Below are 12,538 nucleotides of genomic sequence, written 5' to 3'. Positions count from 1 at the left end.
TGAGGCCACCTCTGCTGCTTGCAAGTCAGTGGTGCCTGTTTGCCAAGCAGAGGGGTGGGCACAAAGCCAGGCTTCCTCCATCAAGGCAAGCCTTTGTTCTCTTACTCCTACCCTGAGATGCTTAAAGACATGCTAATGGAATAAGCCACTCATCTGGGGCCTGACCGGCTCTGGAGAACTGGGTTTAAAGGTGGAAGAGGGGAGTGTTAACTGAGACTGTTTTTTCTGGACAAGCCCCAGAATTGGGTGCTGTTGTGGAGAGGCGGGCTGCTGTTTGTCAGACTTCTCCTCCCTCTCCACGCCTGCCCCCGTGATCTGGGGTTGCAGTTACATTCCTTCCCCAAACTCGTTTTTCTTCATACCCAAATGTTATTTTCAATAATTTTGTTTGACTTTGCTCATCTCAAAGTCCACTAAAGCCTCTTTTGATTTTGTGCATGAGAAACAAAATGTCCTTTTAGATACTGAAAACCCAGCAAGAGGAGGAGGAGGGGAAGGAGAAGGAAACTGGATTTCCTGGATTTAATGTCCGGTTTCCACAGCTGAGGAGGAAGCCCCCAAACCACCATGGGATTGGTCCTGACCAGGACTATTCTGTGGCCAGCCAGATCCAGGCTCTGGACTGCAACTGCTGGACCTTCCAGAGGGTTCTTTGACCCCCTTTTTTCTGTTGTGGGTGCTCAATGAATACCACTGATTGATTAATCTAGTGTTAGATGGCCTGTAGTGTGAAAATAGGGGAAGCAGCGTGAACAAATGGCTAAAGCCCAAGCTGGGGAGTCAAGGACCTGGGTTCTAATCCCAGCTCTGCCACTTGTCCGCTGTGTGACCTAGGGCAACCCACTTAACTTCTCTGTCTCTCAGTTACCTCATCTGTATAATAGAGATTAAGGCTGTTAGCCCTATGTGGGACAGGGACTGTGTCCAACCTAATTAGCCTATATCTGTCCCAGAGCTTAGTGTGGGATCTGGCACATAGTAAGCACTTAAAAAATACATTTGAAAATAAACTGCCTTCAAAGAGTCAGTCAAGGTGCCTCTTTGCACTCGGACATTTTCAAGCGGACAACCTTGCCCACTGGGGTTTCTGAGAGACCTGAATGATTGAATGAAGACGGAGGTTTCAGTCATCAAATTTCTCAGCACGGTTACCACGTCCTCTTTCTCGAGCTATGCTAGGTATCACCAGATACCCTAGATGAAAGGCAGGAAAAAACAGGTCCAACAGAGTTTCTCCCAGACCTTCGGCGGCAGCCACATACCAGTAAAGGCTTTAAAGCAGCCTTGTATCAAGCCAGATGATAGCCGCTGATCTGGGAATCAACCTGACCTAATGGCTAGAGCCCAGGCCTGGGAGCCAGAAAGTTCTAATCCCAGCTTGGCCATTTGTCTGCTGTGTGACCTTGGGCAAGTCACTTCACTTCTCTGTTCTTCAGTTCCCTCATCTGTAAAATGGGGGTTAAGACTGTGAGACTCATGAGGAACAGGGATGGTGTCCAACCCAATTTGCTTGTATACACCCCAGTGCTTGGGACAGTGTCTGGCACATAGTAAGCACTTAACAAAAACTATTATTATTATTATCATTATTATTATTATTATCTGGGGCCTTGTATTATTTCTGTCTTCGATTCTATCCTCAAACAACAACAATGATGAGTGATGCCTTTGAATCTCATGCCCAGGGCCTTCTCAGCTTAAGGGACTTCCTGGATGCATTAGACTGGGTTCCTTAAACTGTAAGCCAGTTATAGGTGGGGAATATGTCTACCGATTTTGTTATATTGTACTTTCCCTAGCTCTTAGAACAGTGTTCTATGAAATGCTTAGAAAATTCCATTGATTGATCAATTGTTTTACCAGGGGAGGGAGTTGGTAGGAATCTTGCCCTCTCTCTACCTCTCCCCCAACCCCCATGCCCCTGATGAGGAAAGGGCTCTCTCTCTCCCCACCACCTCTGACCCCTTTGGTAGAGCGTGGACCAAATGAAAGAACCCAGGCCTGAGAGTCAAAGGACCTGGGTTTGAATGCTGCCCCCGCCACTTGCCTGTTGTGAGTTCTTGGGCAAGTCACTTAACTTCTTTGTGTCTCAGTTTTCTCATCTGTAAAGTGGGCATTAAATACCCTTTTTCTCTACTTCTTAGATGGGGCGCCCCATGTGGGACAGGGACTGTGTCTGATCTGATTATCTTGCATCTACCCAGAACTTATTACAGTGCTTGGCACATAGTAAGTGTTTAAAAAATATGATCATGATGATGATTATAAATTAAAACTCCCATGTAAGAAGGAAAGTAAAAACAAAAATAGAAAAAGCGGAACTGAGGCTACTCACCCAAGAAGCTGGAATGTTTTTGTGGTGCTCAGCTATGCAAAGAACATTGAGTGTGGGTGATGGATGTGAAAGAAATCAATCAATCATATTTATTGAGCACTTACTATGTGCAGCACACTACTAAGTGCTTGGGAGAGTACAATACAACAGAATCAGCAGACACATTCCCTGCATCTTCTCCAGAGACAATAACTGGCTGTTCACATGGTCTGGATAGTACCTGCACACTGAGAGAGTCCAGTAAATAGAAACTATAAATAGAAATAATAATAATAATAATAATAATGGCATTTATTAAGTGCTTGCTATGTGCAAAGCACTGTTCTAAGCGCTGGGGAGGTTACAAGGTGATCAGGTTGTTCCACGGGGGGCTTACAGTCTTAATCCCCATTTTACAGATGAGGTAACTGAGGCACAGAGAAGTTAAGTGACTTGCCCAAAGTGACACAGCTGACAGTTGGTGGAGTTGGAATTTGAACCCGTGACCTCTGACTCCAAAGCCCGTGCTCTTTCCACTGAGCCACACTATAATAATAATAATGTTGGTATTTGTTAAGCGCTTACTATGTGCCAAGCACTGTTCTAAGCCCTGGGGTAGATACAAGGTAATCAGGTTGTCCTACGTGAGGCTCACAGTCTTAATCCCCATTTTACAGATGAAGTAACTGAGGCACAGAGAAGTTAAGTGACTTGACCAGGAGAACCTGGGTTCCAATACCAGCTCCACCACTTGTCTGCCTTGTGACCACGGGCAAATTATTTTACCTCTCTGGGCCTCAGTTCCCTCATCTGGAAAATGTGAATGAAGACTGTGAGCCCAATGTGGGACATGGACTGTGTCCAACCTGATTAGCTTGTACCTACTCCAGCACTTAGTACAGTGCCTGGCACATAGTAAGTGCTTCACAGATATCATTAAAAAAGGGGGGCGGGGGTGGTGGTGGTGAGCATCAAATGGCAGAGCCGGGATTTGTTTAGGATCTGTATGGCATCAACGGGGTTTTACCACTCTTACAACAAACAAAAATGGTTAGTAAAATTTCTCCCAGTAGAAATGAAACAATCTGGATAACAAATGTAATAGCCATTCTATTAGGAGAACCAAAATGTCGATGATTATACAAAACAGAGCCAGCAGGGAGTCATTATAAAACTTCCTTTTTAGGTTTTTAAAAACTTTTTTTCCCAATAAAACTGTTTGAAGCTGAGAATCGACTTAAAGAGTACAGCCTAGAAGGAAACCTAGGAATTACTGGAGCCAAAAACCTCTTTTTCACCTAAAAATATAGGCAGGCTCTCTGGCCTTTGGTCAATATCATGGCACATCCTCTTTGTCATCATCAATGGTATTTATTGACTGTTTACTATGTGCAGAGCACCATACTAAACGCTTGGGAAAATACAATGCAACAGAGTTGGTGGACACTTTCCCTGCCACATCAAGCTCACAGTCTCTTGGAAGTTTTAAAATCTGTGGATGCAGAATGTTCTTATACTGGTGTCTTTGCAGAAATCTTATTTTCAAATGTTTTATAGAGGATTGATCCTTTGATTGTAAGCTTGCTGTGGGCAGGGATCAGTGTGTACTATTATACTGAATTCTCCCAAGCACTTAATACAGTGCTCTGCACACAATATGCACTCAATAAATACCACTGATTGATTGATTAATTGATTGACTCCTCCCTCTTCCACAGTGAGTCCTTTTTGGGACTGGGACTGTGTCCATCTGCTTTTATCATGTCAATGAGAAGCAGCGGCGTGGCCTCATGGCTAGAACCTGGGCCTGGGAGTCAGAAGGACCTGGGTTCTAATCTCGGCTCCACCAGTGTCTGCTGTGTGACTTTGGGCAAGTCACTCTACTTTCCTGTGCCTCAGATACCTCACCTGTAAAATGGGGATTAAGACTGTGAGCCCCATGTAGGACAGGGACTGAGTCCAACCTGATTATCGTGTATCTACAGCAGCACTTAGTACAATGCCTGGCACATAGAGAAGCTTGAGTCTAACAAGAGAAACTAGTTTGGGGTCTTTCATCATTGTCCTTCCCAAACGCTTAGTACAGTGCTCTGCACATAGTAAGCACTCAATAAATACGATTGAATGAATGAATGAATTGTCATCATCTTCGTTATTAGTAGCATAGCAGTATTTATAAAATACCTCACTAGAGCAGCAGCATGGCCTAGTGGATAGAGCAGGGGATTGGGAGTCAGAGGACCTGTGTTCTGATCCCGGCTCCTCCACTTGTGTACTGTGTGATCTTGAGCAAGTCATTTCACTTCTCTGGGCCTCAGTTGCCCGGTCTGGAAAATGGGGATTAAGATTGTGAGTGCTATGCAGGATGGGGGAACTGAGGCCCAGAGAAGTGAAGTGACTTGCTCAAGATCACACATTGTACTAAGCACTGGGGTAGATACAGGATAATTATGTGGGACACAGTCTCTGTATGTCAAGGGGCTCACAATCTAAATTGCCCTCCCACTGGACAAAATGTCCAGATTATCTCCTTGACCAGAACCACATCTGCTAGCTGAACCACTGAAATCACTTGGGGCTTTGCTCCCAAGAATTTAATACAATACTCTCTACATAGTAAGCGCTCAATAAATACTTTTGATGATGATGATTATAATTCATTCATTCAATCACATTTATTGAGTGCTTACTGTGTGCAGAGCACTGTACTAAGCGCTTGGGAAGTACAAGTTGATGATAATGACTTCACTCCTACTAAACTATGAGTTGGCAAGTTTTAGGCAGCACCTAACTTCTTTCTGAGCAGAATCTATTGCTCCAAAGGAAAATCTCTTCCTAGAACACTCCTCCCCTACTTCCACCAACCCCAAACAAATGGTTCATTTTAGTTTAGTTCACTTAGCTTTCTGATATATTGTAAAGCACTTTAAAATTCTTCTTTTTAAGCTCACTCTGGACCTTCAGAAAATCTAGAGTTCCCTTTGATTGCACCAGAAAGCTGCTTTCCAGGTGGGGAGCAGGTGTTAAGTGACATTAGAGGAGACAGGGAGGATTTTCAAGCCTATCGGAAAACTTTGGCAGATAAAAGTGACATATCTAGCCAGAACTGCCAAAGTCACCTCTTTAAAGGAGGCTTATACCTCCTGGAGCTGGTGGATTGGGAAGGGGTACTCTCTAAATGCTAGCAGTGTAAGCTTGTCATGGACAGGGGATGTGTGCTAACTCTGTTGCATCGTACTCTCCCGGCACTTAGTAAAGTGCTCTGAACGTAGTAAGTGCTCGATAAATAGTATTGATTGATTGATTGAAAGGGGAGAACGAGTGGGATACCTTTATATTAAGAGAGAAAAAAGTGAAACGAATCTGCAATTCTCCCTACCGTATTCTAATCCCACTTACCTTCACTCCCTATTCCCGAGTGTCCTCTCCCTAGCCTTTTCCAAAAACTCCACGAGTCTCACCTGTCCATTTTCCCCTAGCTCTTAGTATTATGCTCTGCACACAAAAAGCACGTAATATACCTTTACAAGATTAGTTCCATCATGCAGCATGATCCAGTGCGTAGAGCAAAAGCCTGGAAGTCGGAGGACTCCCCCTCCATCCCACGTTATTTGTTAGGCACTTTCTACATGTGTTGTTTTGTTTTGCTGTCTGTCTCCCCCTTCTAGACTGTGAGCCCGTTGTTGGGTAGGGACCGTCTCTATAGGTTGCCGACCTGTACTTCCCAAACGCTTAGTACGGTGCTTTGCACACAGTAAGCGCTCAATAAATACGATTGATTGAATGAATGAATGAATGAATGAATGAATGAATGAATGAATGAATGAATGAATATAATAGCTCCTAGCCCTACCAACCCCGCCCCTGGCCACACCGTGCATCTCCCCCCATCCCACCCCTCTAGCTCCGCCCCCAGAGCCCCGCCCCGCCTCTCTCCGTTTATTTTACTTATACATATTTTACTTGTACATATCTGTTCTATTTATTTTATTTTGTTAGTATGTTTGGTTTTGTTCTCTGTCTCCCCCTTTTAGACTGTGAGCCCACTGTTGGGTAGGGACTGTCTCTATCATCATCATCAATCGTATTTATTGAGCGCTTACTGTGTGCAGAGCACTGTACTAAGCGCTTGGGAAGTACAAGTTGGTAACATATAGAGACAGTCCCTACCCGGCAGTGGGCTCACAGTCTAAAAGGGGGAGACAGAGAACAAAACAAACATACCAACAAAATAAAATAAATAAAATCTATATGTTGCCAACTTGTACTTCCCAAGCGCTTAGTACGGTGCTCTGCACACAGTAAGCGCTAAGTAAATACGATTGATTGATTGATTGGAGAAGCAGCATGGCTCAGTGGAAAGAGCCCGGGCTTGGGAGTCAGAGGTCATGGGTTCAAATCCCAGTTCCGCCGCTTGTCAGCTGTGTGACTTTGGGCAAGTCACTTCACTTCTCTGGGCCTCAGTTCCCTCATCTGTAAAATGGGGATTAAGATTGTGAGCCCAATATGGGACAACCTGATCACCTTGTATCCTCCCCAGCGCTTAGAACAGTGCTTTGCACATAGTAAGCGCTTAACAAATACCAAAAATTATTATTAATTATTATTATTATTGAGCAGGTTGGAGGGGGGAGCGGCAGGTCCCCTCTCCCCCGCCCGAATTCATTCATTCAGTCATTCAGTCGTATTTATTGAGCAGAACACTGTACTAAGCGCTTGGGAAGTACACATCGGCAACATATAGAGACGGTCCCTGCCCAACAACGGGTTCCCAGTCTAGAATCAACCAATCAATCAATCAATCATATTTATTGAGCGCTTACTATGTGCAGAGCACTGTACTAAGCGCTTGGGAAGTACAAATTGGCAACATATAGAGACAGTCCCTACTCAACAGTGGGCTCACAGTCTGAAAGGGGGAGACAGAGAACAAAACCAAACATACTAACAAAATAAAATAAATAGAATAGATATGTACAAGTAAAACAAATAAATAAATTGGCAACATATAGAGACAGTCCCTACCCAACAGTGGGCTCACAGTCTAAGAGGGGGAGACAGAGAACAAAACCAAACATACTAACAAAATAAAATAAATAGAATAGATATGTACAAGTAAAACAAATAAATAAATTGGCAACATCTAGAGACAGTCCCTACCCAACAGTGGGCTCACAGTCTAAAAGGGGGAGACAGAGAACAAAACGAAACATACTAACAAAATAAAATAAATAGAATAGATATGTACAAGTAAAACAAATAAATAAATAGAGTAATAAATATGTACAAACATCTATACATCTAGAAGATGTATAGATGTATACATATATACATCTCCTCCTTCTAGTCTAGGAGGAGATCTATACATCTTCTAGATGTATAGATGTATACATCTATACATCTCCTCCTAGTCTAGAAGGAGGAGACAGGCGACAAAACAAGTAAACAGGTGCGAATACCATCAGAATAACTAGATCAAGCGCTTAGTACAGTGCTCTGCACATAGTAAGCGCTCAATAAATACGATTTTTACTCTTTTTATTCATTTATTTTATTTGTACCTATCTATTCTATTTATTTTATTTTGTTAGTATGTTTGGTTTTGTTCTCTGCCTCCCCCTTTTAGACTGTGAGCCCACTGTTGGGTAGGGACCGTCTCTATAGGTTGCCAACTTGTACTTCCCAAGCGCTTAGTACAGTGCTCTGCACATAGTAGGCGCTCAATAAATACGATTGATGATGATTGATAGCTCTATACACGCTCCGGGGGCGTGGCCTGCGAGGGGGCGGAGAGAGCTGGGAAATTCGTGCGGGAGCCCGTGCCGCGTCGGTGGAGCCGTGGCCCGCGCAGCCCGGCCACCGCCGGCCGTCGAGCAGCCCGGGGGCGAGGCGGGACATGCCGGGGCGATGTCGGTAGCGGCGGGGCCGGGGGCCGGGGGCCCGCTGGAGGTGCTGGTGCGGGACCGGTGGCACCCGGTACACGTGCACTTGGATCGGGACGCCCTGGTCCTGAGCGGCGGCGGCGGCGCGGCCGAGGGGGGCCCGGGGGGCGCGGACGCCCCCGGCCCCGGGGTGCGCACCGCCTTCACCGACCTGCCCGACCAGGTGCCCGAGGCCGTGGGCAGCCAGAAGCGCGCCGTGACCGTGCAGAAGGCGGAGACGGGCGGGCTGGGCATCAGCATCAAGGGCGGGCGGGAGAACCGGATGCCCATCCTCATCAGCAAGATCTTCAGGGGCCTGGCGGCCGACCGCACCCGCGCCCTCTACGTGGGCGATGCCATCCTGGCCGTCGACGGCGCCGACCTGCGCGACGCCACCCACGACGAGGCGGTGCAGGCGCTCAAGCGCGCCGGTGGGGAGGTGCTGCTCGAAGGTAGGGAGCCCGGGACCGCCCCCCGCTCAACCCAGAACTCCCCGACGCTGCGCCGTGCAATCAGTCAATCGTATTTATTGAGCGCTTAGTCTGCAGAGCACTGTACTGAGCGCTCAGTACAGTGCTCTGCACATAGTAAGCGCTCAATAGATACGACTGATGATGATGCAGAGCACTGTACTAAGCGCTTCAGAGCGGACCGTGCAACACTGTCGTGCAGTGCCTCTCTTCGCCAGGAGGGGGCGCCGTTGTTGCCGCCCGCACTGTCATTCATTCAGCCGTATTTATCGAGCGCCTACTGTGTGCAGAGCACTGTACTGAGCGCTTCGGAGCGGACGATACAGCAGTATCGTGCAGTGCCTCTACTCGCCAGGAGGGGGCGCTGTTGTTGCCGCCCGCACTGTCATTCATTCAGCCGTATTTATCGAGCGCCTACTGTGTGCAGAGCACTGTACTGAGCGCTTCGGAGCGGACGGTGCAACAGTATCGTGCCGTGCCTCTCCTCGCCAGGAGGGGCGCTGTTGTTGCCGCCGCCCGCACTTTCATTCATTCAGCCGTATTTATCGAGCGCTTACTGTGTGCAGAGCACTGTACTGAGCGCTTCGGAGCGGACGGTGCAACAGTATCGTGCAGTGCCTCTCCTCGCCAGGAGGGGGCGCCGTTGTTGCCGCCCGCACTGTCATTCATTCAGCCGTATTTATCGAGCGCCTACTGTGTGCAGAGCACTGTACTGAGCGCTTCGGAGCGGATGATGCAACAGTATCGCGCAGTGCCTCTCCTCGCCAGGAGGGGGCGCCGTTGTTGCCGCCGCCCGCACTGTCATTCATTCAGCCGTATTTATCGAGCGCCTACTGTGTGCAGAGCACTGTACTGAGCGCTTCGGAGCGGACGGTGCAACAGTCTCGTGCAGTGCCTTTCCTCGCCAGGAGGGGGCGCCGTTGTTGCCGCCCGCACTTTCATTCATTCAGCCGTATTTATCGAGCGCCTACTGTGTGCAGAGCACTGTACTGAGCGCTTCGGAGCGGACGACACAGCAGTATCGTGCAGTGCCTCTCCTCGCCAGGAGGGGGCGCTGTTGCCGCCGCCCGCACTTTCATTCATTCAGCCGTATTTATCGAGCGCCTACTGTGTGCAGAGCACTGTACTGAGCGCTTCGGAGCGGACGGTGCAACAGTATTGTGCAGTGCCTCTCCTCGCCAGGAGGGGGCGCCGTTGTTGCCGCCCGCACTTTCATTCATTCAGCCGCATTTATCGAGCGCCTACTGTGTGCAGAGCACTGTACTGAGCGCTTCGGAGCGGACGGTGCAACAGTATCGTGCAGTGCCTCTCCTCGCCAGGAGGGGCGCTGTTGTTGCCGCCGCCCGCACTTTCATTCATTCAGCCGTATTTATCGAGCGCTTACTGTGTGCAGAGCACTGTACTGAGCGCTTCGGAGCGGACGATACAGCAGTATCGTGCCGTGCCTCTCCTCGCCAGGAGGGGGCGCCGTTGTTGCCGCCCGCACTTTCATTCATTCAGCCGTATTTATCGAGCGCCTACTGTGTGCGAGCACTGTACTGAGCGCCTCGGAGCGGACGATACAGCAGTATCGTGCAGTGCCTCTCCTCGCCAGGAGGGGGCGCTGTTGTTGCCGCCGCCCGCACTTTCATTCATTCAGCCGTATTTATCGAGCGCCTACAGTGTGCAGAGCACTGTACTGAGCGCTTCGGAGCGGACGGTGCAACAGTATCGTGCAGTGCCTCTCCTCGCCAGGAGGGGGCGCTGTTGTTGCCGCCGCCCGCACTGTCATTCATTCAGCCGTATTTATCGAGCGCCTACTGTGTGCAGAGCACTGTACTGAGCGCTTCGGAGCGGACGGTGCAACAGTATCGTGCAGTGCCTCTCCTCGCCAGGAGGGGGCGCCGTTGTTGCCGCCCGCACTTTCATTCATTCAGCCGCATTTATCGAGCGCCTACTGTGCAGAGCACTGTACTGAGCGCTTCGGAGCGGACGATGCAACAGTATCGTGCCGTGCCTCTCCTCGCCAGGAGGGGGCGCCGTTGTTGCCGCCCGCACTTTCATTCATTCAGCCGTATTTATCGAGCGCCTACTGTGTGCAGAGCACTGTACTAAGCGCTTGGCAGCGGACGATGCAACAGTAAATAGACACATTCCCTGCCCACAACGAGCTTCCAGTTCGGCGAGGGTGGCGGAAGACAGACATCAGTACAAATAAACTGCAGAAGCAGTGTGGGTCAATGGCTAGTTCACGGGACTGGGAGTTGGAAGGTCCGGGGTTCTAATCCCGTCCCCGCCACTGGTCTGCTGTGCGAGCTTGGGCAAGTCACTTCACTTCTCTGGGCCTCAGTTACCTCACCTGGAAAATGGGGATTGAGACTGTGAGCCCTACGTGGGACAGGGACTGTGGCCAACCCGATTTGTTTGTTTTTACCCCACCGCTTAGTACAGATCCTGGCACATAGTAAGCGCTAAACAAATACCATCATTATTATTACATAAGTGCTGTGGGGCTAGGAGGGGGGGAAGAACAAAGGGAGCAAGTCAGGGTGATGCAGAAGGGAATGGGAGAAGAGGAAAGTGGGGCTTAGTTTGGGAAGGCCTCTTGGAGGAGTTGTGCCGTCACACCCACTCCCGGAACATGAAAGTTTTTTTATTATTTTTATTATTATCAGCGCTTAGAACAGGGCTTGGCACATAGTAAACGCTTAACAAGTACCATTTTTATTATTATTAAGGGTACTTTCTGAATTAGTCAAATGAGCACTTAGAACAGGGCTTGGCACTTAGTAAATGCTTAACAAATACCATTTTTATTATTATTAAGGGTACTTTCTGAATCAGTCAAATGAGTGCTTGCTGTGTGCACAGCCCTGTACTAAAACGCTTGGGAGGGAACAGTAGACCAGAGTTTAATCAGATATATTTATTGAGCACATACTCTTTGCAAAGCACTATATTAATAGGTTGGGAGAATACACTAGGGCACTTCAATCAATCGTATTTTTGGAGTGCTTACTGTGTGCAGAGCACAATACTCAGCCTTGGGAGAGTACAGTAGAGCATAGTTCAATCCATCATGTTTGTGGAGCACTTACCGTGTGTGGAGCACTTTACTAAGTGTTTGGGAGAGTACAATAGAACAGAATTCATTCATTTGAATTTAGAATGCTTACTGTGTAGAGCGCACTGCTAAGGACTTGGGAAAGTATAATAGAACAGGGTTTCAATCAGTCTTGGAGCACTTGCAGTATGCAGAGCACTGTTCTAAGTGCTTGAAGGAGTACGATGCCCTCAATCAATTGTTTTTATTGAGCGCTTACAGAGAAATGAAGTGATTTGTCCAAAGTCCCATAGCAGACATGTGGTGGAGTCAGGATTAGAACCCGGTACTTCTGACTACTAGGCCCAGAGTCCTATCCACATGGCTGCGTTGCTTCCGATGTACTTCCCCCAGGCTTGACCACTTTGGGTAGAGGGCAGGATTCCATGGACAATAATCACCTGAATCTAGGTCCTAGTTCCGGGGTCTATCAACTGGGCCACACTGCTTCTCTGTGCCTCTGTTCTCCATCACCTTGCCCCATCCTACCTCACCTCCCTTCTCTCCTTCTACTGCCCAGCCCGTACACTCCGCTCCTCTGCCGCTAACCTCTTCACTGTGCCTCATTCTCGCCTTTCCCACCATCGAATCCTGGTCCACGTCCTTCCTCTGGCCTGGAATGCCCTACCTCCACACAGCCACCAAATCAGCTCTCTTCCTCCCTCCAAGGCCCTATTGAGAGCTCACCTTCTCCAGGAGGCCTTCCCAGACTGAGCCCCCACTTTTTCCTCTCCTCCTCCCCTCCCCATCG

General features: G+C 48.4%; 1 protein-coding gene across 1 annotated transcript in view; it reads left to right on the top strand.

Moving 5' to 3' along the window:
* Positions 1 to 8,150: 8,150 nt before the first annotated feature.
* Positions 8,151 to 12,538, top strand: part of SNTB1 (syntrophin beta 1) — a 79,759-nt gene continuing 75,371 nt past the window's right edge. Inside the window, exon 1 of the mRNA XM_038745118.1 lies at positions 8,151 to 8,687. Within this exon, the coding sequence (XP_038601046.1) occupies positions 8,222 to 8,687 (466 nt within the window). The 5' untranslated portion in view covers positions 8,151 to 8,221. The remainder of the gene's footprint in view (positions 8,688 to 12,538) is intronic.

This window comes from Tachyglossus aculeatus, chromosome 4 (assembly GCF_015852505.1).
Source record: "Tachyglossus aculeatus isolate mTacAcu1 chromosome 4, mTacAcu1.pri, whole genome shotgun sequence".
NCBI lineage: Eukaryota > Metazoa > Chordata > Mammalia > Monotremata > Tachyglossidae > Tachyglossus > Tachyglossus aculeatus.
The sequence above is the reverse complement of the archived record's forward strand: the minus strand, read 5'-3'. Positions and strand labels throughout refer to the sequence as shown.